The sequence below is a fragment of the Lissotriton helveticus genome, chromosome 12 (genome assembly GCF_964261635.1).
Source record: "Lissotriton helveticus chromosome 12, aLisHel1.1, whole genome shotgun sequence".
Lineage (NCBI taxonomy): Eukaryota > Metazoa > Chordata > Amphibia > Caudata > Salamandridae > Lissotriton > Lissotriton helveticus.
The window spans coordinates 82,791,863-82,818,141 of record NC_136073.1 but is presented as its reverse complement, the minus strand read 5'-3'; the positions used below and the strand labels follow the sequence as shown (position 1 = coordinate 82,818,141).

The 26,279-nt window shown below is 44.6% G+C and overlaps 1 protein-coding gene across 1 annotated transcript in view; it reads left to right on the top strand.

The window, feature by feature from the left end:
- Positions 1-8,512: 8,512 nt before the first annotated feature.
- Positions 8,513-26,279, top strand: part of LOC144797879 (extracellular calcium-sensing receptor-like) — a 55,106-nt gene continuing 37,339 nt past the window's right edge. Inside the window, exons 1-3 of the mRNA XM_078668680.1 lie at positions 8,513-8,706; positions 11,672-11,963; positions 15,381-16,202. Of these exons, the coding sequence (XP_078524806.1) occupies positions 8,513-8,706; positions 11,672-11,963; positions 15,381-16,202 (1,308 nt within the window). The remainder of the gene's footprint in view (positions 8,707-11,671; positions 11,964-15,380; positions 16,203-26,279) is intronic.

Genomic DNA, 26,279 nt, shown 5'->3' with positions numbered 1-26,279 from the left:
AGGGTGTTCCCGTAGTCCAGTCGGCTGGGGACGAGTGCCTGGATGACCGTCTTCCTGGTCTCGATGGGGATCCAACGGAAGATCCTACGGAGCATGCGCAGGGTGCTGAAGCACGATGAGGAGACGGCGTTAACTTGTCTGGTCATCGAGAGGGAGGAGTCCAGGATGAAGCCTAGGTTGAGGGCGTGGTCTGTTGGCTTGGGAGTGGAGCCCAGGGCAGGGGGCCACCAGGAATCGTCCCAGGCGGAGGGCGATGAACCCAGGATGAGGACTTCCGTCTTGTCTGAGTTCAGTTTCAGGCGGCTGTTCTTCATCCATTCGGCGACGTCTTTCATCTCTTCGTGTAGGCTGGTTCTGGCGGTGGCGGGGTCGTTGGTGAGGGAGAGTATCAGCTGGGTGTCGTCGGCGTAGGAGATGATGTTGAGGTTGTGTTGTCGTGCGATGGCTGCGAGGGGGCTCATGTAGACGTTGAAGAGGGTTGGGCTGAGTGATGATCCTTGTGGTACGCCGCAAATGACTTCTGTGGCCTCGGATCTGAACGGGGGAGGCGGACTCTCTGGGTTCTTCCGGCGAGGAACGAGATGATCCACTCCAGTGCCTTTCCTTGGATTCTGATGTTGCTGAGGTGCTTTACTAGGGTGCGGTGGCAGACAGTGTCGAACGCTGCGGAGAGGTCCAGGAGGATGAGGGTCGCTGTTTACCCTTTGTCGAGCAGGGATCTGATGTCGTCGGTGGCTGCGATCAGGGCAGTCTCGGTGCTATGGTTGGCTCGGAAGCCAGACTGCGAGGGGTCGAGGGATCTATTCGTCTCGAGGAAGGCGGCGAGCTGTCTGTTAACGGTCTTCTCGATGACTTTGGCAGGGAAAGGGAGGAGCGAGATGGGGCGGAAGTTCTTGAGGTCGGTGGGGTCCGCTGTTGGTTTCTTCAGGAGGGCGATGAGCTTGGCGTGCTTCCAGCTCTAAAAGAAGGTGGCGGTGTGGAAGGAGGTGTTGATGATGTCCCTTCGATGGGGTGCGATGATGGAGACAGCCTTGTTGAAGACGTGGTGGGGGCAAGGGTCGGTAGGTGATCCGGAGTGGATGGTGTTCATTGTGCGGGCGGTGTCTTCGGTGCTGACCGGGGTCCAGTTGCAGAGGGTGGTGGTAGGGGGCGTTGGTTCGGCGGGTGGGTCCATGGTAGGTGCGTCAAAGCTGTTGTGTATATCAGTGATCTTGCGGTGGAAGAACGAGGCGAGTGAGTCGCAGAGGTCTTGCGAGGAGGTGATGTCGTTGTTTCCGGCGCTGGGGTTGGAGAGCTCTTTGACGATGCTGAAGAGTTCCTTGCTGTCATGGGGGTTGTTGTCCAGTCGTTCTTTGAATGCTGTCTTCTTGGTGGTGCGGATCAGCTGGTGGTGCTTGCGGGTGGCGTGCTTGAGGGCGGTGATGTTGTCTGTGGTCTGTTCGTGGCGCCAGGCTTTCTCGAGGGTGCGGCAATTCTTCTTGGAGTCCTTGAGTTCGTCGGTGAACCAGGGGGTTTTCTTGCTGCCGGGTCTGTTGGGAGGGTTCTTTAGTGGTGCGAGGTCATCGGCGCAGGCGGTCAGCCACTGTGTGAGGTTGCTGGCTGCATCGTTGGGGTCCGTTGTGCTGGCGGGCGGGTTCTGGCTGAGGGAGGTGGTGAGCTGCTCGGTGGTGATCTTGCTCCTGCTCCGGCGAGGCGCCTGTTGTGGGTGGTGGTGGGTCGTGTTTCTCCTGAAGCTGAAGTGGACGCAGCTGTGATCGGTCCAGTGAAGTCCGGTGGAGTGGCTGAAGGAGATGTGCTTGCTGGCGGAGAAGACGGGGTCAGGCGTGTGGCCGGCGTAGTGGGTGGGAGTGTTCACCAGTTGCTTGAGTCCGAGGTTGGCGAGGTTGTCCAGCAGGGTGGTGCTGTTGCTGTCGTTGTTGTTCTCCAGGTGAAAGTTGAGGTCCCCTAGGAGGATGTAGTCCGTGGAGGAGAGGGCGTGCGGGCTGATGAAGTCTGCGATGTCTTTGCTGAATTGTGTGTGTGGTCCCGGGGGTCTGTAGATGAGGGTGCCTCTGAGGGTCGTCTTGGGGTCAGTGTGTATCTGGAAGTGGAGGTGTTCGGCAGCGGTGAGGGTGTCGTTGCAGTTGGTCGAGATGCGGATGGTGTTCCTGTGGACGATGGCAATGCCTCCTCCGGTCTGGTTGACGCGGTCTCTCCGAATGATCTTGTATCCGTCCGGGATGGCTATGGCGATGTCGGGCGCTGAGGAGGCGTTCATCCAGGTTTCTGTGAGGAAGGCGACTTCTGGTGATGTTGTGTCGAGCATGTTCCAGAGTTCGACAGCGTGTCTGTTTACTGAGCGGGTGTTGAGCAGGATGCACTTGAGGTGGTTGTTGCCGGTGCTCGGCTTGTTGGGTGCGGTGCCGGTCCGGAGGCAGGTGAACTTGCAGGCATGGCAGGTGAAGGGTCCGTGGGTGCGTTTCGGGGTGGCTCGGTAGCAGGTGGTGTTCCATCCGGTGTTGAGTGCGTTGAGAGTGGCGGCGGCGTAGGTCCGTCGTGAGGTCTGGCGTCTTCTGGGGCCAGGGGTACTGGCGCTGGGCGCAGTCCAGGCGCGGACAGGCTTGCCTTTGGCGCGCCTTCGGCGCACAATCCGCGCACCCGCTGCGCGTACGCGTCGGCATCATAAGTAAGGAGCCGGGAGGGAGAAGCAGCTGGGTGGCGGGAGCGGGGCGGCCAATGGGCTGGCGGGGGCAGGGACGCCGGGAAGGCAACGGCGGGAAGAATCTGGGGAGGGCGGGCGGCTCAGCGGCGGCTGGGTCGTCCGAGGCAGAAAAGAAAAGCAAGCAGCAACCAGGAAGCGTGGAGGCTACCTAGAAGGTAGTGGCAGCAGTGGCAGCAGTGGAGCGTGGGGGCGACCTAGCCTGAACACAGGCTCAGCGGTCGCTCCCTACCAGGTCAGCGCGGTCCCCATAAGTAAGGAGCCAGGAGGGAGGAGCAGCTGGGTGGCGGGAGCGGGGCGACGAATGGGCTGGCGGATGGGCTGGCGGGGCCGCAGGGAAGGCAGCGGCGGGAAGAGTCTGGGGCGGGCGGGCGGCTCAGCAGCGGCTGAGTCATCCGAGGCAGAAAAGAAAAGCAAGAGGCAACCAGGAAGCGTGGAGGCTACCTAGAAGGTAGTGGCAGCAGTGGCAGCAGTGGAGCGTGGGGGCGACTCAGCCTGGACACTCTAAATGAATGACATCAAAAAGTCATCATAAAAGCTTAATTTTCCACTATTCAAAGTGCACTTTATTCTTCAAAAATCCCATTACTCCTGGTTCTGTTAGTCTGGACTTCTTTTATTGCTTACACAAATTCTAAGTGTACAGCATATTTTGGCCACTAGACCAAAATTAAGGCATCAGGAACCACATGTACGACTGCCAGATTTTGCAAGTTCCTAATTAAGTCACAAAATGTGATCTACAAAGGTGTCTACGAAACATATGGCGATTCCTAATGGGGTCGCCATTGACTAACCTCATCAATATTCATGCGGTAGGTCACAATTTGCAACCCATGGGGCATCAATAAAAACACAGGGATGGTTGCCTGCTGGGGACAGCAGACCACCATGTCTGTGTTTGCTTTGAAATAAAGCACCTTTTTTTTCATGCAGCCTGTTTTCCTTAAAAGAAAACAGGATGCATTTCAAAAAGAAGAATGAAACGTTTTAATTTCATCTTTTAAGAGTAGGTAGTGATCCGTGGGACCACTGCCTGCTCTTAAAAAACTTTTCACTACCATTTACACAGGGAAAGGGTCCACTGGGGACGTCTTCCCATTTGCAACTGACTTACCACCTACTTGAAGTAGGCTGTAAACTGCAAATATTTTGCAACCGCATTCCAGTCACAAAATATTTATACATCCCCCAGCAACTCGCTGTTGGGAAGGGGTGCCCTTAACTCACCCCTTCCTAATACTGACTTGCAAACCCTATTTTGCAAGTTGCTAATCAGTTACTGACTCAGAAAATAGAGTTAGTACAAGCCAAAAGACGCTTTAGCAGTAGCAACTGGTCCAATTCTCCATTCGTGACTGCTAAAACCTGGTGTACATGTGGCTCGAAATGTCTGTAAAAGGGTGCATAAACATAAGAGATGGAGTCATTAATTTTTTTTATTATTAATCTATGATCGCACCAAAATAACATTACAATACATCAAACCAATTGTTCCATAATGTCGATTTCATACATAGTACACAGACAAATAAGGGAGAGAGAGAGAAAAAGAAAAAAAGAAGCTTATTCATCCATATAGACGGCCACTGGATCCCACATCTCACAGCCCAATTTATTTTTCCGTCTTCCTTAAAAAGCATGTAGGCTGTATTCTATATTAAACATCGATAGAAATCTAGCCCTCCATAATTCAAAAGATGGAACATCCTTCTGAAGCCACATTGAGGCGATATATAATCTAGCAACAGCTGTAGCTAAAAAAATCAGATAATGACATTTCTAAAGCAATTGATCCTCTTCCGTTACATCAGCTACCCCCAACAATACATGAGCAGCAGATAATTGCACAGGCCCACCCAAAATCTCTGCTAAAAAATTCTCTATATGATCAAACAAAGTATTTAAGTGCCTGCAAGTGTAAAAAATATGTACAATATCAGAATCATCTGACCCACAGCGGAAACATTTTCCATCATTAGACCCCCCCATTTAGATATTTTAGCTGGGGTATAATACAAATTAAAGACGGTCTTATAATGCTGTGCGCGGAGGTTAGCAGACATAAACAGTCTCCCTGCTAGTTCAATAGAGGTTTCGACCCGAGTGCCGAGGCACCCCAGCCTGTTATCCCATTTTAAATTTTGAATCGCTAGATCATTGCCCATGGTATTTAACAGTAAAGTTTAAAGTATACCAATATGTGCATCTTTCCTCACGGCTTCAATGATAGAATTCATTTCAATTTTCGATCGATGTTTAAACAGGTAGTCACGGATTTGCAAGTATTTAAAAAAATCAGTGCAGCAAAGAATACATTTATCAATTAACATTTCAAAAGACATCAAATCCCCATTATTATATAAATCTCCTATGTATTGAACCCCATTAGCCCGCCAACTATCTACACTTCGGTCCCAAAATATCGATGGGAGAAGAGCTGTGGCAGTTAACGGGGTATACCAAGATATATTTTCTAATCTGTACTTCTTTTTTACTGCCTTCCATACTTTATAGGCCGCATTAGGAACCTTAAACCTGGTTCTCTTATAGTAACTCATATCAAGATTAATAAACAATCGATTTTTGGCATCACTACCGAGCAGCATTTGATATATGGAGGGGGTTTAGGCCACACTTGTCGGTTCTACCCCAGATAGTAAAATGTTCATATGCAGCACGATACACACATAATAATATAAGGTAAAATCTGGGACAGCTCAACCACCTTGCTCCCGAGACTTAGCGGGTCCTATTATAATTTCTGTCGTACTAGTACATGAAATTAACATTACTGTGCAGTAGCAACCTACCAGTGTTTTGCAATTATGTGCTATTGACCGTAAAATGGAGAATAATTGTGCATATGTGATTTTTCTTGTTATGGGCTTATTTACAATCACATATGCCACCTTTTCTGAGCAGGTGGTAAATGTGAGATCGAGCAGTAGGTGCTGGACAGCGGTGGAAGAAGAGGGATTGAGAGGTTAAGAAGATAAAGGTAAACAGTGCCCTGGCAGGGGAGAGCATTATAGGAGCACTATTTATGCTTTTCTTTGTGTAAATTTCAGGCCCATAAAGTGTTATTTGATAAATTGAAATTTACAACTGAGCTTGATCAACAAAATAATACATTCAATAAATGTGAAGAACATTAGGGGTTATAAGAAAGACAAATAATTGTTACGTTTTAAAACCATAAAGGTTTATCAAAGGTTTACATAGGACAAAAATCTGATTAGTATAATTTAAAGATCAAAATGCATATGCTTTGATTAATATGTAGTTAAAAATTAAATCAAGAGCTTATTACAGATCCTTAGTAAATAACTTACCCAATAATCTGGACCACCTGCGATGCCGACGGGAGGGATTGATAGGCCCCCTGACGGGCGAAGATTGGCGGGATGCCCTTATGGCTCCCGAGTAATTACTTTCTAACCGAGATTGCGCCTAATCTAGTTTTACTATCTACCTTGTGGGAACCTCACTCCCAATAGGCTTCATCGAGCTGGGCACCTACAGAGTCCCAAAATACCCACGCTGCACAGATTCACCCACAGACTTTTATTAGATGACATGTATTACTCATTCCCGAGAAAAGTGTATCTCAAGGGACTTTTAAGGAAACGCATGTTCAAGCAGGCCCGGGTGGCCTTACTGTTCCTAAAACTGTGCCTTGATGTCTATACATTATCATGTGTCACAAATTTTGTAAGTTCTGCCCTAAAGCTAAGAAATACGAGGGGTTCATAATAGGAGGAGACTTTTAAATATTTAGCCGATAAGTGGGGACAACAGCTGGAGCTCCTTTTTAGAGTTGTATTGTTTTTTATAATATCTTAACATGTCTATAGTAGTGTTTTATAAGTTTGCGTGTTCTGATTGGCTTGTAACATGTAGGATTATTAATGTACTGTAATGTTGTGTTGCGGAATGTGTATCTTTTATGGTCATATTTTTCTGTATGCTGAATAAGGATGATTATTAATATTATTATAGATGACATGGTCATGTCAGGTCATCGCAAGATATTGGGGACAGGTGGTTGAGGAACTGACTGAGGTACTGGGGTGGGAGGTACTCCATATGCCCTGACCCTTACTCCTGGGGGTGATGGACGGCATGGAAGGAACAAGGGCAGACAAGGCCAGACAAGGCCTTCCTGGGGGTGGCCAGTATTGTAGCAAAGAGAGACATTGCCGCTACATGGTAGAACCCCCTGTCCACCTACTATCTCCAATGGTGAAGGGGATTGGACTGGTGCGTTGCACAAGTTACAGCTAGTATATGAAGCCAGGATTGTCTGGATAAGCATAAGAAGGTTTGGGTCAAATAGCTGGGCCTGTTGGACTGAGGGTGTACTGGAAAGGCCTAGATGTGGAGGATGGTCTGTGACATAATGTAATGTAAATGAAACAGTTGAAAACGACCTATGGTGCAAAGATGCTACAAGTTCATGTGATGAAACAGTGAACATGTTAAAAATTCAATAAAATTGAGTATAAAAAAATAATTAAGTGCTTATACATCAGAGGATGCACACTCATGGAGACGCCTCAAGGGGAAAGGCAAAGGAAAGTTAGTTTGTTCTATTTAACTCTAAATCTACTCCATACAGCTCTGCATACAGTAAAGCACACAATTCTAACATTTCACAGACTTACACACCGTTCTCAATAAACTATCCTATTAGTTTAAAAAGCAAGATGATACAAATATGTACTTGACAGGTACTCGTGACTACTCACAATACAACTTCTCGTAGCATCCTTTCAATTAACGTTTTCTCTAAAAGGATGAAGTACTGAGACCAGCCTGTATTCTGAGGTCTCTTCAACGATCGTGCTTACTCATATACACAATTCCCGATTATCGCAAAGAAAAGAAAACATTCTTTCACATGGGAAAGGAAGCAAAGGAACATTGCATTTGACAATGAGGACTCCAGCTTCACCTTGAAATACAATGTTCACATGTCATAACGCAAGATAGCAGACCTGGTAGCCATTTTAAAACGCAGGCCTATATTTGCTATGGTCAATCTAAGCTTAAATGCACGTTTTCTGTGCAAATAACGTGTGTTTGTGTGCAACCAAAGCTTCTTTATTGTATTGCCCTTTTTTCCGGTCCAGTAAAATCGGTTCAAATGATCTTAAGCTCAGGAAAAAAGATGCGCAAAGACAGACCGACTTGTGATCGTACAGACCGGAATTCTGTCAACCTTACAGTCAGGCCCAGTGTGACTGCTGGTAGAACACACTACTGCACAAGAAATCGACCACCTTAAAACAAGTTCTGCATGGCGGCTTCTTGCTTGAAATAAAGCGTCAATTGCTGCGCGCTGTGTGCGCTGAATGTCTCTCGCTGCCTGAGTAATTACCATCCAGCAGGGGAAAAACGCAATTAGAACCGCCCTCCGCACCCTCTCCCATCCCACTCCCGTGAGCGCTCACTTATATAAAAGGCACGAGGCAGACACATACGGGGAGACATTAGCCATTCACAGCCCGGTGCTCCGACGCCCTGTATCTTATAGAACAGAACCACTGGGCGTTATGGTTGATTTGAACACTTTTCATGCTCCGTGCTGTGCATCCCTGTCAAATTGCGAATTCACAGCTTTGCTTCTCCATCCATTTCCAGAGTAACGTCACACACGCGGGCCACATCAGGATATAACACCAGGGACGCCCGCCTCTGACGCCCCTCGCGCGTCCACCAGCGGTCTCAGGTGCAATGAAAGAATCGTTTGTCCGCACTATTGGCAGTAAGGTGTCAAAAGCACGCGCGCACAAGGGGGCTGCCGCGCGCATGGTCTTCTGCTGTTTGATGCCAGTGATTCTTGCCCAGGACACGGCGCCAGGGTGCCAGCTCACTAGGAACAATATGGGCGGATTCTCCAAGGGTGGTGACATCTTGATTGGAGGGATCATGTGGGTCTACGCTTCAGCGCTGCAGCGGGAGGCCACCTTCCGCGTGAAGCCTGTGCCCGCCACGTGCCAGACGTAAGCAAACTCCTCTCGCGAGAAATTGTAAAAAGAGAGAGATTTGGGGACCACAAGTACTTGACATGACGTTTTGTCCATGCACTGAAGGAGTGCACCATGTCAAACTGCCTACGTGTGTGGCATGGCATACCGATATTCAGGAAAGAAATGTATATCCCCTTTGATTGGCTGGTTTATATCTCTGAATTAAAGGGCCCTCTTGAAATGGTACTTTTCGTCATGTTCTTCATAGCAGCTGTTCACATACATGTCAGACCCTCTTGCAAGAAAGGTGTCACTGTAGGCTTCCAGTATTCACTACTCCGTTGTAAGTGGTATAGGCTTGATATTGGTGGATATTTGTGCCCAATGGCCACACCAGCGTAGCATTTAACATTTTGTTAAAAAAAAAAGATTATTATCTGCAAACTTGTAAAACTGTTGGCAGTTTCCGATTCATGTGTTGGTGTGAAAATGCCTCCTTTAAGGAGTACCCTTTGTCCTATAATTATAGCAATCAGGCCAAATTAGGCATAGGGCGGACGGTCCGAGTTCTGCACCGCAACCCACAGGGTGCAGACCGAGGCGGTGCGCCCTATTTCAACAAATGTGTTGTTTCTAGAGTAACTGTTAATACCAATATCCTATAGCGTGTGTCTGCCGATAGAGACAGAACTTTATAAACCACCATTAACTCGCCACTTGGCGGAGCATGCAGGACCACGTCACAGCTGCTCACTGCAGTGGGACTTGCAGGTTTCTAGGGGTTGGGGTGCAAACAGGACTCCACCTGCTGTCCTCGTGGAAATAGCCTGGGCTCAGTATTGATAAGCACTCTGACCCTTGAGGAAAGGATGTACAGAATAGGGCCCCCTGGGTCATCCGTGCAGGGTTCTCCTCTCTGATGATGGGTAAGAGTCTCACTGCCAGGGATAATGTTTCTGCAGAAAGAGGCACTAGTTGGGCTGCAACTAATCGATTGTCATTTTGGAAAAACTAAATGGGGAAAGCATGCATGCAACAAAGAAATAGGACGTTCTCTCTACGTGTGGGGAGGCAAGCACCAGTAAAAGAGAATTCCTGAATTTGGGATAACTTTGAAGTAGGCTGTACAGTTTGACATCAGGAGAAGTGGGGAAGCCATCATAAGCAATCGAGGGGTGATAAGAGAAGTCAGGTCCACAGCCCAAGAAAGAACGTGCAGCCTCCAAGATCCAGGGTCAAGAGATAGTGCAGGCGTTAGGCCAAGCGAGCCCGACTGAAGTGGTGAGGAATGGAGCAATGTGTGGGCGTTGGAAACCAGCAAAGGACTCAGAAGGTTACACACAGGGCAGAAGAAAGAATCGTCAGCAGGAGACTGAGATGGAACGGAGGCAGAAACTACCTGGGCGTGAGAGCAAAGGGCATTCTAGGACCTGGGACTCCAGGAATCATCATGGGGTGCTGCAGAGTAAAAGCCCTATGAACTTGAAAACAACAAGCAAGAATTTGAAATTCTAAATAATGGCACCAGGTCGATGGCCAGTCCTCGCTTTTCCAGGGCTCAGCTTGGACTCTCCCTTGGAACGTTTGTCTTGCTTCTTCACTAGGTCACAGCCTCAGGCTTCGGCTGAGATGCTACAAGTGCAGATGACACAGTACTGTGTGGATCAGTGGCCGCTTAGTTTCACACACAAAGAGGGCACTGCTGCGTGGAGAAACATACACTCTACCCCTGAGGGCACTCCTCAGTGATCTGGGCAGCAGCATGTGGTGAGGCCTGGCTGACTCCAGCACAGGAGCAGTAGCTCTCTGAGCCTTCACTCCAGGAGATGAGAGACCTCCTGTCTGCATGATCCTCACACACCTTCTCCCCAGGGCCCACTCTCAGCCGGAACGGATGGGGTCAGCTACAGACAGAGTTTATGATCCAGTGAAGCTTTGATCACCTTTCCAGAGCCTTTCCAGAAGTTTGAGTAAGTTCAGCAAACTACCTGAGTTCACTGGCAGGGGCTCGGCACAGCACGCAGTGAATGTAGCCTTCTAAGTAGAGTGTTGTACTTCTCAGTCACTATCAATGCTGCTTAGGCAGGAGGGAAATTAATCCAGAGTCCTCTTCTCCAGGGCCTTTTCCCCAGCACCGCAGGCTTGCCCAAGTTCCCCATGGGTATGATGAAAGTCTGGTTGTTGGGGAGAGAAGCCCTTATTAATTATCACAGGTAAAAAGCAGGGCTCTTTGGGGCCCCAAAATTCTCTTAACAAGGGCTGCCTTCCTTTTGAAAAATGTTACCTATAGAAAGCTTTTATAATATTTCTATAAAACAGTTGCATTTTAACTTCACCCCCTTCAGACTTGTGAACAGTTGGCTACAGAAATCTTAAGTGAAGAATTATTTGGGAGACGTTCAGTCTCGGGGTCCGTACTCAACACTACATATGCTTCCTCTTGGGTAAAACATACACAAAAATGTATCTTGTGAATGGGTATTTCTAACCTCTGATTTGCAAGTAAAACTGTAGAAGTACTTTCATGTTTTGAAGATATTTGCTCTGATGCTGTTTACCAAATGCTTCTTGATCCATGCATTTTACAGAAACATGAGGAATCCTTCTAAACACAGCTCTGATTTGGAAATAACAGCCATAATCGCAAATTTATTCACTAATATTTGGATTTAGAGCTCCATTAACGAATCCAGTTAATTAGGAATAGATTCCCCTTTTTCAGGTAATGTCTCATTGGCTAACCTTTAGTAAAATGCAATAAACACACTTTTGTCAAGTCAATAAAATTTTATTCGATTTTCAATAAAACGTTTTATGTATAAACAAGCATAGTTAAAAAAATAATCAGACATCAGCCCATAAAATACATTTATAAATAGCAGTCACATTGAAAAGCAATTACATCAAAATTATATTAAAAAGAAAACATATTTTTACAGAGCATATTATTTTTGCATGTAGGCTATGTCTGACTTGTGATTGCCTCTGTAAATTCCAGGTTTACGTTGCAGAATTACCAGTGGGTCCAGGCCATGATGTTCGCAATTGAAGAAATTAACAACAACCCAACACTTTTGCCCAACATCACCTTGGGATTTGAGATCTACGACTCCTGCAGAATGTTTCAGCGCTCCCTCCAGGGGACTCTGCAGATGCTTTCAGGACAAGAGGTGTCCACGCCCAACTACCGATGTAACAGAGCTTTACCCCCAGCCGCCATCATAGGCGACTCTGGATCCACACGCTCCATTGTTCTTGCGCTCATCCTGGGCCTATATAGATACCCCCAGGTAAGGTGATACTGAGAGGTAAGTCAGACAGGATCAAACTAATGCAGGAAGATGGAGTGATTCAATGAAAGAGCAGCAGGGGCTACTAACATTGTTTGTCTGATGCCCTTTATAGCAGTTTTGAGGAGACTGTCAGGTATGAAATATAAGGCATATAGAGGGCAGAGAATGTGTCCAGGAAATCTTTAAGGTACATGAACAAGGGATACCAGCTGATGGTAGACTGTTTACTCTAGACACAGTACTGCTGACATGACAAACAGACGACAGTCTGCTGTTGTAAAGCCATAGACGTCCATAGTATTCTGCACATTTTTGGCATAGTGAAGGAATTGTCAACAAGTAGTCATGAGCTACACCACAGCAGTCGAGGTATATATTTTTTTTAATCCGCATTCCCATGCAAGGGCTGGTCCACCCCACAGTACATGCATAAGGCAAGCGTCCCTGAAGGTCTCTGCCACCCCCTGCAGGGCATGGGGAATCACTGCACTCCCCAAGACACTCCTATCGCCCTGAAATCGAGCAGAGCTACACAATTCCACTGCAGAATTGTGGTGGTATTGTAGAGTCCAGCTGACGTGAATAATTGCAGGTTATCTGAATTTTGCTTGATATATTTCCAAATATTCAAGGGTCAATAATGGTCAAGCTCGCCCGGCCTTGAGATGAATGGGTGGCGTCCATTTCGGATATTGCCACTTTTGACTGCAGACCTTAGACGCTCTTGCAGCATCTCAGTTCACGGGTCCCTGCTCATAGGTTTGAGGTTACTTCACAGTTGTAATCTCTTTTGAGAAAATTGTAATAAACACCCACTAAAGCAGAGGGGAGAAGGAAGCACATTTTGTTCTACACCATAGAAACAATTCTGTTTGTGTCAATGCATATTCAATTGCAAGCTATATAGGGCACGCTGTATATCATTCATCCTTGACAGTGACATGATAAAAGCTCAATGCTAATAACCTAAAGGAATAAAAATGTAAAAATAAACTTATGACAATAGGAAGTGTAAAATCATGCACTCTGTCTAAAAGGTGACAGTATCTGCTTCCGGTATGCTACGGCTTTGAATTCTTCACAGGTCTGTCACTCTTGGGGAATTGCAGCCAGCTTCCCTTTGACTCTGGCGTTTCATTTTAACACCCCATTGACTCTGGCACTACCTTTTAACTTCCCTTTGACTCTGGCACTATATTTTGGATGCTTCCTCTTTACTCGTTCTGTGGCAGTAAGAAGCCAGGAACCAACCACTAAGTTTCTACATTTACAATAAACATTTGGCAATTATCACACACAAATTAACTCTGGCTGCAAAGGACCAGTCGGCTGAGATTAACCCTCCACCAGGACAAAGGCTAGTGGTATTGCACTTCTGCACTATCATCAGCAGCCTAGAAACACAGTCGGTTTTATAATCAATGGCAATAAAATATATAGCCAGTGTCAAGGCGTGGCCCTGGCAGGAGTCAATAGTCCCTTCCAGAATAAGATAAAGAGGGGTTGACAGAGTCACTGATGCACTTCCTGCAGGTATAGTTGAAGCTCTCCTGTTCAGCTGGGCACGGACAGTGCTGGTCACCACTAGCCAGTGTCCATTGACTTATTTCCGTCAACCCCATTTGCACAACCGCACAATCAACAAAAAGTTAACAGAGTTTTGTTTGCAAAATAACTTGTTTTTAGGAACAGAGTCAACAGGACATTGTTTTATTATGTTTTGTTATGTTGTAAAGTTAAAATGTTGCAAAATGAAGAAGAAACGCTGATGAATGCTGGCGTCTCCTTTATTAGTACTTTTTACCACCACAGGTTCCAGGCAGCTGGAGTCAGCTGTGGAATGTTGACAATAATGGCAAAGCACATAACAAACAGGGCTGGGGGTAGGAGGGAACAGAATGTACCAACTACATAAGATTATAACATAAACACACTTGTTATAGCGCAGTGACTTGCACCCATAGGTGTATCTCGACCCTTCAACGACGAATATTCTCAGATAATGTCACATTGGGTAGATTGGAATCGATTAGGGATGCAGTGAAGGTTGTTAGTAAGGGCTATCTCATTCTCATCCCGAAAGAGAAGGGCAGCCCAGGCTGAACAGAATCCTTTAGAGCAAGAGGCAAAACCCATGACAGTACTGAAGCTACTTAGAGCCACAAGAGGCTGGCCACCTTGTGCCACTGACAGTGGGAAGGGCTATGTAGACATTATGTATATATAGAATACATCTTTTAATCCAAGGTCTGCTATTCTGACAGTCTCTTGGATCATGAAATCTGTTCTATTTTTGTAGTTTCTATAAAACGATCAAAGTCATTAAAGACTCTGCTGGAAAGTAACAGCTCAGTGAGCTGGCGAATGATAAACCACTCCACAGTCCAATTTACTCTTTAGGGCAAAGGAGAAGAATCATTCTGTGCGTCAGGTGAGTCTGGCTAGAATACACATCCTAAAACTGTCCGAAGGCAAGAGAGACACCCCAGAATGCTTGACTAAAGAGGAGGGAGTTATTTCAGCCATCCAAGTGTTTAGCAGTGATACAGCTACATGGCCAAACAGCTCCTGGAATATTATGGCATTTGCTGGGATAAAGGTGATTGAGTATTTTTGCACACTTATTGCATCATGAGCTCAGTGTCTGAGTAATTACTTACCTTAATGAGTACAAAAGTCAAGGACTGGTGTCCTGGGCCTGCAGCAATCCCACTTTCTTAATGAACGATGATACCAACATCAAAATAAATACTCCCACTCAAATTGATAACTTATTTTTAACTACCCGGAACAATCTGAGCTTTTAGAAACTGCCACACCTCTAAAATCATCAGGAGGGAAGATTGTATATTTGAAACAGCAAAGAGGACAAATACATTCCTCTTGATCATCATTCTGGATGCCAAAATGTCCCTTGACTGCATTGACTCGGGGTTAGTGGACAAGCTTTAGCCACTGCTATTTCATTGTTCTTCGTCTAATTAACATTGGATACCACACGGATGCCACTCCCAGAATACAAGTTCATAATAGTGTATCTCTCTAGTCTCCAGACAGGGTTGTCCACTGCCTCCATTATTTTTTGGCAATCACTATCTTTAGTTTTCATTAGCTGTTCCATACAAACAGTAATTTAAACTAATATGATTGTTTAATTTGTCATCATTCAGATAATGATAGGTTTTACATGCTTTTGCATTTTTAAAATCTCATTATATTGTCACCTAAGTCTATTTAAAGTAACTTACGTATGAAGGTAGCAACAATAAGTTGAGCAAAAAATATGACAAGAATCCAAAAATAAATTTGGAGAAAGGCACTTTGACCACACAGAATGCATCTCACCATTTGAAAATAAAATTCCAAGCAATACTGCCTTTTGATTAACAAGTGTATTTTTTTATTTCACAAAAGATAAGCTATGCTGCAACAAGTCCACTCCTGGGAGACCGAAACCTGTTCCCGTCCTTTTTCCGTACTGTCCCCAGTGATGACTTCCAATCTCTTGGGCTGGCCCAATTAGTGATACACTTTGGATGGACTTGGGTAGGAATTCTGGCCTCTGATGATGATTATGGACAGCAGTGCAGTCAAGTAGTTCAGCAAGAGCTTATCAAAGCCGGAGCTTGTTTAGCCTTCAACGAGAACATTCTTCTAGGCCGAGCAGACAAGAATGCCCTTCATATCGCTCAAGTTATCAAAAGCTCAACAGCTACAGCCTTTGTCGTAATTTCTTCTGTTGCTTACCTGCCACCTCTTCTGAATGAGATGGTGAGACAGAATGTAACTGGGAAAACGTGGATTGCCAGCGAAGGCTGGTCTACCTCTTTCATCGTCCCTTTTGAGAAATACTCTGACATCCTATCCAGCACCATTGGTTTTGCATTTCACAGTGGTGAGATGGTGGGCTTTCAAGAATATTTCACAAGCATCCACCCTTCAACATATCCAGAAGATACTTTTGTGAGAAGGTTCTGGGAAGGAGCTTTTAGTTGTCAGTGGCTGGACTGGGAAAATCCCTTGACCAGGGACAACAAAACGAAGAAATGCACTGGAGCTGAAAAACTGGACAGTCTTCCGCTCAACAGTATCATGGACTTTAGAATCACTTCCAACATCTACAATGCTGTTTATGCCACCGCAGTAGCGTTGGATGATCTAAGGAACTGCTTGAAATATGGAGGGTCTTCTCATCAAGAGACTTGTGCAAATATCTCAGCCTTCCACCCATGGCAGGTAAGTGACCTCTCTGACGATTATTCAACAATCACAGTGTGAAAGGTAAGCTAGGCAAGGGACAAGTGTCTGTAGCCCAAACATGCAAGCTCACATCGGCAAGCACTAAGTTATACCATTGTGCAGACAGCTTTGAAGGCAATTTATATCCCTGGTTACCCATGTGACTATAAAGTAGCATGCAACATGTCTTTGGTGTGAGTTTCTTCGCTGTGTCCCATAGTGCACATATTGGTACAGAAATGACAATATCCAAAAAAGGGAATCAGATTCACCTTTAGATGCAGGGATTAGGCAGTCTGAGATGAATTACATACATGGGAGAAAGAACCAAATTATGTTAACGTTACACACCAGATGTATTTCCTTTATTAAGCTTTTATGCATTTGGCATCAGATTGGAAATTCCAGAAAGCATACAACATTTCTGGCACAAGCACTCAAAATCGCCACACAGACTTACAAAATGAACTGAAAGCCAATTAGCAACATATCGTATTAAAGTGCATTTAATTGAGAAACAAAAAGGTTGCAGTAGAAACTAAAGAAAATACAGTGCTTCTAATTGCTCTTAACTCTTGTTCTGAGGGAATTGTCTTTTTTCCTCGCACTGTAAACAATTCTAAAACATATTCCTAAAGGTTGTAGTTTTTACGGATTCACATTTCAACTTTACCATGAGCCATTAATTACACAAAAGTTGCATATTTCTGCAAAGCTAAGTAACATTTAAAGGGGCAATCCATTTGGATAGTACTGCATTTGCAACAATATCCAAAGATGTATATTCTGGGATGCTGCTTTGTTTGATGATGTCAGTGGAGGTTTTGAGACCTAGTTTGTCATCATTAACTGCATGGCTCGTTTAGGACCCTTGAATAACAACCTCAAATGAGAGAAAACATTTTAAGGAAGAATTTTCTTTTCCAGACACTTTATTCAACATAATTAAAGAGGTATTTTGCTGACAGTTTATCCCCCCAAATTCCAATTTTGCAAGATATTTTTTCTTTAAAACTCATCAACTATCGCCAAGTTTTAACAACGGGTTTTATTAAAAAACAATTCATAAACGTTTTAGAGGTTTTGCGCATTCCTTCCATTGACACCTAAGTCAACCTTTCTGTAAATGAGAATGGTTTAAAATGATAAGCAACCCTTTAGTAAATCTAACTTCCAGCAACTCCTAAAAAGAGTGTTGATCAAAAGGGATAACATGTTTGCTAAATGATTTTATGTTATGAGTTCTCATATATTAACTATCCTTACTTTTGCAAACTTTGGTGCTCTGTGAGTATTTTGCTACTCAAGCTAAATGGGAAACAACAATCATGGATATATTAAAACCCCAAAGCCCTCAATCTGAGGATTTTAGGGTGCAAACCCATCTTTGCAACTGATTTCAGATTGAGTTCAGAGCAAACTGAATTTGCATCTGATATAATCTGCAAGAAATTGCTTGGTAAAACAGTGTGGACTGTAGAATACTTTGTGGTTTTATCAGCCGGTATAACCAAAATCGCTAAGTGGTTTCATTTGTCAAAGCAGATTATTTTGAGGGACACTACGCTCTCTAGAAGGGTCAACTCTTGTGCTCCTGGTCACTAGTGCCCAAGAGACCAAGTCCACAGCTGAAACTGGTTCTCAATAAAGTACCTAACTCTCTGGGTAGATATGGGCGACCAGTCTGGGGTGTTACTCGAAGGAGGAGCTGCGTGAGGCTACATATAGTGTAAAAAGGTTATCACAATTTGAATACGCTATGAATAGTAGTAAAGGGTTATGGTGTCACAGCCCTTATTAATAACTATGACATATAATGTATGTTTACAGTATAAGCACTATCTGAAGGAAAAGCAAATTAGACTACACAATGGAACAGACGATACCCTGATATCACACTATCATTGTACAATGGGTAAAGCCTCTCACTGAGTGAATGATACTCATATGTGGCTTTACCTGGGAGCAGCTAGAGCAAATACATACCACAATGCCCTTATTAAGCAAGAGACAAAGACAAAACTAGATGTACTATTCATGCAAACTTCTATGTTTGCAAACCTCTATTGTTAGAAATGTTGTATTGTTCACAAAGCCCATAACATTCCTGGAAGGGGAGACAAAGGACGAATGTAAAATACAGATAAAGCTCTACTCTTCACAATAGCTTGGAGAAATGATGTAAACATGGAGGTACAACACAATCTTACAATCAATATGGATTATTTTCAATGTTTTCTTATTTTTATGGTACGATATCCTAAAGGTTCACACACATCTAAATTACAAGAACAAGCACCAAAGCAGCAGCAGTAAAAGTCTCAAGAATACTTATAATGCCAGTGGACTTGTCCCAAAGTTAGTGTGAATACAAATGGGTATTGTGGTGGCTGACTAACCTCAGGGTGTCATGAGAGACACGAGGAGCAACTCCCCAGGACCACATGGGGCAGGTTGGTTTTAGAACGGACCACAAGCAGTGGTAGCCTAAATATCGTCTGCCAAAAATATTATGTCCCAAGTATTGTAAACAAAAATATCAACCCATTGGAGTTAGTAGAAAATCTACACCTAAATAAGTGGTATTTTTGTAAATAATATTTAGGCACATTATTTATGTCAAACAATATTTTTGACATACAACCAGACCACACATTTTCTCGAACTGACTAAATCTCTATACAGCTGGATAGCTGAGCTATGAGCCATGACAGATTAACCCTTTCAGTGCAGGTGCCGGCCACCGCAGATGCCTGTATTGCCTCCCCGGTTCATCTGTCAGCCATTGGGCACATGGGCACCAGAGGGATTCCTTTTTCCAAGGGTCAATGGGAGTCCCCGCAGTGGGACTCCGATTGCCTCTGGTTTGATCCATTCCTGATGTGGGCACTAGGTCCAGCCACACAAGTGGGGTGGCATTTTTATCGGGAAAAGTGAGTGATCCATGGGTGGTAGGAATTTGCGTGATCCCTGTTATTTCTTAAGTTTACCTAATAGAAATGCAACATTACAGTTGTGGTCTTATGCGAAGCTTGAGGCTTGTAGGCCATTATGCGTAAGAAAATTCTCTGGGATCCAGGCAAGGCACACCACCTTGGATTTCCCTGGATGTCTAGTTTTCCGAAATCTCTGGGTTTGGTAGGTTTGCTTATGTGGTGGCTGAGGCTGGGCCCAGTTAACACAGCTATCCCCATTGCCTAATCAGGTAATTTGTTTGACAGAAAATGTTTCATTTTGGGCCTTTATCATATCGTAGAGGCTATACTGACCCACACAAGTTAGGCACCATTTTTATCTGCAGCTGTGGGGGAACACCTAGTAATAGGAAATTTGAATCCAGAACATTCCCTCATGACATGTGAGAAAAATGTGTTTGTTTAGCCAACATTGGAGGTTTGCAAACTACTTCTGGGCAGGAAAACGAGCCACAGACGTCACCACACCCTATACTCCCCCGAGTGTCTACCTGTCATAAATGTGTTGGTTTGGTAGATTTCCCTATGTGTTTGCTGAATTAAGGCCCAAAATCCACAGGGAACATCCTTTACAACACGAATGTTACACCGCAGTTCCCTTACAACGCAAATTTTACAACGCAAGTTGTAACAACGAATTGCGCTGGGAGGCGCTCCAGGATAGTAAATAGTTTAATTTACTATCCAACTCCTTTCCTACTATCCATGGGGACTGGAGTTGGAATAGTAAATTAAACTATTCACTATCTAGCCCCCAACAACGCAAGTCGTGGTAACGACTTGCGTTGTAAAACATGCGTCGTAAAGTACTGCGATGTAAAACATCGCGTTGTAACGACGCACATCCAAAATCCACAGCTACTCAATTTGCAAAAATGGGTCAGTTTTGAAATGACAAATTTGATTTGATCATATTGGGCGTTTCCTGTCACGGAAACTAGGGTCACCCACACAAGTGAAGTACCATTTGTTTTGGGAGACATGGAAGAATGCTGGGTAGTAGAAAGTTTATGGATCCCTGAAGAGTCCAGAACTTTCTCTTACAGCAATGTGAAGAAATGGTGTGTTATTAACCACATTTTGAGGTTTACAAGGGCTTCTGGGTAGGAAAATCTGGTGAGAGCTACACAAGTCACCCCAACCTAGACTCCCCTAGGCATCTAGTTTTCAGACATGTGGGGGATTGGTAGGTTTCCCTAGGTGCTTGCTAAGTGAGGTCCCAAAATCCACTCTTACTCAAATTGTAAAAAAGGTTTGGTTTGGAAAGGACAATTTGATATGTTCATCTTGAGTTTTGGGCCCTTCTCTGTCACTGGCACTAGGGCCACCCACAAGTATGAGGTACAATCTTTATCCTAAGGCATGGGGATACATTGGGTAAATATTGGTGGCTCCCCACATATGCCAGGACTTTTATCCCCAGAAATATGAGGAAAATGTGTGTTTTAAACCAAGGTTGAGGTTTGCAAAGGCTTCTGGGTAGAAAAGTCTGGTGAGAGCCACACAAGTCAAAAAACCCAAGACAGCCCTGGTATCTATGTTTCAGAAATGCCTGCCCTGGTGTCTATGTTTCAGAAAGGCCTGGGTTTGTCCAGCCATACAAGTGAGGTACTGTTTTTATTGGAAGATATGTAGGAACACAAAAGAGTGGAACATTTGTTATTACCTATTGGATTTATCTATATTTGTGGCTTTCAAATATACACCAGTAAAGAAGTCTTTTTGCAAAATGCCTTCTGAATCACATGATAGCATGGGTAATCCCAAGTCAGAGGTGTACAAATACACAAACTGAAAGTAGGTTGGTAGCACAAAAATTAAGAAATATGGGCTCCCTCTAAGAGAAATATCGAAAAGGTGGTATAAATTATAAATTTTTGTTATTCACCTCTATTTGTTTCTGAAAGCTTGGAGAATGGTGATTATAGCACTGCAAACATTTCCCTGATGCCATTTTTAGGAAAACATATTCTAGCAGCTAACCCCGCCTGAGGTAATCACTGTGCTCCAAGCACGAGATGCCCACCTCTAAAGAACAGCTTGCAATTGGCAAAACATTAGAGATATTTCAACAAAACAGAGAGGCAACAAAACACAGTGAATACACAAAATTGTGGCTCCGCACCCTTCTAATAAGTCAGATTTAAATGTATTTTTGGATAACAATCCTTATACAATGCTATTCACAAGTATGAAGGTTCACATCCATTTTCCCAAAGCGAAGTCAATCACAAGTTCTGGAAGTTTAAAACTTGATCTTTATTCAATTCTTGTTTCCAATGAAATAGCCAACGCGTTTCTTCAGGGCATATCAAGTTTATAGTACTATTCCAGGATGTTTGGGCCTGTCGATAATCAATTCAACCCCGGTAGTTTTAAAAGATTGCCTATCAATTTTTTGGCAATGTGGAGACGGCTTTATGATTTTCAGTGGATACTGCAAAGTGTAACCGCAGAAGTACGCGTGACGTCAATCATGTGGTCATCTGGTTTGTCGATCGTACAAGTCATACAAAAGTGGCCCCTTATTTATATACAAGGACAATAGGTTGTTTATCACAGGCTTTCTCAGGGCAGAATTAAATAAAAAAAAGGCATTACAGGCCAATGTGGGCAAATAGAGCCTTAAAGGACAACCTCTCATCTGGAGTACACTTGTAAGAAATGGATTTCTATACATCGTAGCTTGTATGTGTTGCTTTACCTATGGTGAGGTTGAGATTGAGTGTTCAAAGTCTTTGGAACAGCCGTCCAGCCATTTTCAGCAAGAAAATTGCATCCAGCAATCAGGCAGTGCTGAGGCACCCCTCCCTTTCTCAGGCCTTCCCCAAGGGCCAGGCCTCATAAATAATTGGGAAGAGGGCATGTGGCCCTCCTCCTGCGCCAATTTCTGCCCCGGGACCAATCCCAAATAGACTGCCCGTAGGTTAGAAGGGGCACACAGGCCCCAGAGCCAGGTCGATTTCATTTTAGATGTCATCAGTGGTGTCATCAGTGGTGTCACTGACCATGTCATGAGTGATGTAATATGTAAGGTTATAAGCAGTGCATTGTGGAGACGTAATTTATAGTTAGAGCTGGTAACTATAACTGCTGAATTTCACTGGTTTTGTACAGGAGAAATCTGAACCTAACTATACCGTTCCTGTACCCTTTGTTTTATAAGTAAATTTCTATGTTTTTCTAAACACTATTTCCTAACTACAAAACACCTTGTAACCTTTGGATTCTTTACTGAATTTTCTAAGGTTTTTAAAAATGATATTTCCTAACTTTAAACTGTAGCCTTTGAGAGTGGGTGTGTGAGTGCCTGTATAGGTTGGTGAGTAGGTATGTGAGTAGTTATGTGGCTCTGTGTGTGGGTGTATCAATGGCTGTATGGGTCGGTGAGTGGGTGTATGAGTGGTTTGTGAGTGTGTGAGTGGATGTGTAATGGGTTTTGTGGGTGAGTGAGTGGATGTGTGAGTGGCTGTATAGGTCAGTGAGTGAGTGTGTGAATGATTGTTTGGGTCTGAAAGTAGATTTGATAGTGGCAGAATGGGCGTGTGAGTTAGTGTCAGAGTGTCTGTATTGGTATATCAGTAGCTGTGTGAGTGACTGAGTCAGAACGGGACCTCGCCTGCTGCTTTAACCAACAAGAGTCCACAGCTTTGCACAAACTGTCTACCCAACTGGAATACATTCTACTGGTTAATTAATAAGTGCTACATCCTTAGATAAATGTCTAGTGCGTATTCCACACTACAGCTGCGTAATGGACCACAAGGAAAAGCCTCCCTCGACCTTTTGTACATTTTAGCAATGCAACTGTTCCTTGTACATCTTCTTCTAGAAATCTGTAATTATATGATTTCTCCTTACCCGAAGACAACAAGACTACAAAGAGGTGAATCTCGACGAAACAAGGGTACTTCCTCTTGGCTATCTGTAGCAAGTGCTTCTTTGTTTGTGGAAATGTCCTCAAATTCTGCTCATTTTAATACTGGTAGTCATTTCAAGGGAGAACCATGGACTCTGCTCTCACCAGGAGGTTACAAGAAAAAAAATACTCTTCACAGTCACTACACATTAGATTACTGTCAAATAGATCAATGATGCATTCACCTCCATTAAGGATATCATATTGTTTTTAATATGGAATATGTTAAGAAATACACTTGCTTTACCTTTCCAAAGCCCAAGAAGAAGTGGAGCTTCAACTGGGGCACTTGCTATGTTTATATTTGGAAGTGCCTCCCGCTGAGGTTGAATTTGAGTGAAATGAACATTAGGGCCAGAACGGCCTGGCCCAAACCTATTGGGGGTGGGGGGCAGTGCGCCCCTTTTCCCGGGCTGATGTTGGACCCAGGGACACCATCCCCCAGGGCCTGGCCAAAACTTAATGTTGGACGGTGACTGGCCAGCCCCTCTCCCTCAGCTGAATTCGATCCCAGGGACCACATCCCTGAGGGCTCAGACACTTTATGCTGGGTGCCCTGGAGCCCACCCAGTGTACCCAGTATGCAACTTTGAGGACCACGGGGAGGAGCTTCAATGCCCCAGTGGTCCGTGATGGCTCCCCGCCTCCAGCAGGAGCCAGCATTGCTCACGCATGTAGGGAGCAGCAAAAATTATTCCCACTGTATGTGGGAGCGATCCTTTCATCTGTTTTCCTGCCTGCTTTACAACAGGCAGGATAACAAATAAAAAGTCCTCTCACAGCAATCAGGAGCAGTTTTTATCCTCCTGCCAACTGGGAGCAGAGTTACAGTTTGCTGTTGCTTTGCCAGAAATATGAAAGCTCCCGCCAAGTAAAAGCAAAGTGCTATCTCCTGAGGGTGGGCACCTATGGAGATAGCAACAGCCAGCCCTGGGGGGAAGCGCTCCACAGGGCCATAATTGGCACGCAGACCCCCTCCCAATTCTATTTTAATTGCTGGCACCAGGGAGGTGGTGGTCTCCAGGGCTCTAAACAGCCACAGGAGGAGTTACACATAGCCCCCTTCCATATCAGATTTTAAGCCCTTGGGAAGTGGTGGTCCCTACCAGTCATTGGAGGCCCATGTGCCTTCCTCCTTTTGTTTATATAGTACCAATAGTCACACATGTCCCTGGGACCTGATCCCCCTGGGGGCTATCCTGTTTATTTTTACATTTTTACACAAATTTGTTGTGGGTTTTGCTGTAAAAAACAAAATACGTTTTGGCCCTGGCCGAGTCCCTAAGGGAACCAAACACAAGGCCTAGGGGGTCAAGGAATTCCTACACTGCTCCCTTCTTTTTTTTTACATTTTTCTTTGGGACTAGGCTGAGTCTCAGTCTCAAGATGGCTGCTATCACTTACTGGTTGGCGTGTTAGCCGCCAATCAGAACTTTGCATGAGATTGTGAGATTTCTCAGAGGGGTCGAGTTCCTAAATATAGATATTTGGATTTTTTTTAATATCTCACAAAATTACTGAATGGATTTAATCAAAATCACAAAAAGCACACTTTTTGGACCAAGATCTAACTTTCTTCAAATTTTGTGTAATTGCATTCAATTCTATTTGTAGTCATGTCTAAAATCCTTATGAGAATTAACTTGGAAAATGCCATTTTATTGACCTCCCTTTTACTTGGCCCCGCTTGACCGATCACCTTTAAAATTTCCATGGAGAACTGGTACCAGTTGTGTGGTAAATAAATAAATAATACCCTATTTTTGAATGTATAAATGAATAACAGATAGCTCAATAAATAAGAGTCAAGATTCGAGGTAGTAGGAGTTTCTTGCAGGTTTAATACAGCATAAGGACGGGAACAGGACAACCTGCACAGGAATAGAATGACAGGGTTGGACTAGCGTGGCCCGGCAGCTGCCGGGGCTGGATCTAGGATGAGTGCGTGCTGATCTTTAATAACAATACATGAGCATATATACATAACGCAAATACATAGCATTACATTGCAGTAGGCGTAACAGTGGGTGGAGCAATAGGTGTGACGCGTAGCAGTCGCGAAAGATAAGGGTGAAAGTGGGTGTAACAGGGCGTATACATAGACATGTGATGCAAACGTAACAGAATATGTCATGAATAGGGCGGAAACATTGGAGGGGGCTACCTAAGGAGCCGGGACCTCTAACCTGGTGGTGCGCGCAAACTGGCAATGACGTGTTACTAGGAGAAGCTGGGGGCTATGAACTCTGTGCTAGGAGCAGAGACTAAAGTCTGGAGAGTCAGAGCGACATGTACCTAAACAGTATCTAGTATCTGATGTTTAGAGAACATGTTGATATAAACTAGAAGTCAGGAGGGGAAAGGCTAACAGACACTAAGACTGGACCATGCATTATTCTATATGTAATGCGTGATGAAGAATATTAAATGACCATTAAATGCAGTATTTCTCTTACATGGAGACGTGAAGGCTAGACAATGACGGAAACTATTGATGCGGTTCAGTAGCTTAGGAATGCAGAGAAGGAGGACTGAACTGATAACCGGAATCATATCATACTCTTGGCAGACTCAGAGGCAGAGCCAGGCTGAACCGGGCACTGCAAGGCAGGAAGTAAGTGAAGGGTCGAGGATACAGGTGGGGGCTGGATGGCTCCTCAGCGAGGGTTCAGGAGACAGGAGCTGAATCTGATGTCCGGGCCCTTTTGAGGCCTAGAAACGGGGACTTTATAATGAAATAACGTGCACACTGGGAAACGTGGCAACGTAGATTTACATAGGCCTGATATTCGTAGTATTCACGAGGACTGGAAACTGGCATACTAGAGGTGGACACAACTATAATTGCGTCTTTAATCAAACATAGGGAATACATATGCCTATTAATCATGCACACATAACATATGATGGAGGAGGCGTAGGGACACAGAACATGGCAGAATTTACTTTTCCACATTCCCTCCTTGTCACTACGTTTCCATCAGGAAACATCAATATTCATGATACCATCTATCATTTCATACAGTATCATTTGCTCGTCTCGAATTATCCTGAAACGGGATTTAGAACGGGGCTTGGGACTAGGAATACAAGAGGTAGCACAAATGCCGCAAATCGCAGGGCCACATTGTATACAGAGGCAGCAGCTGAATATGATCGCTACTGCAATACCTAGAAAGG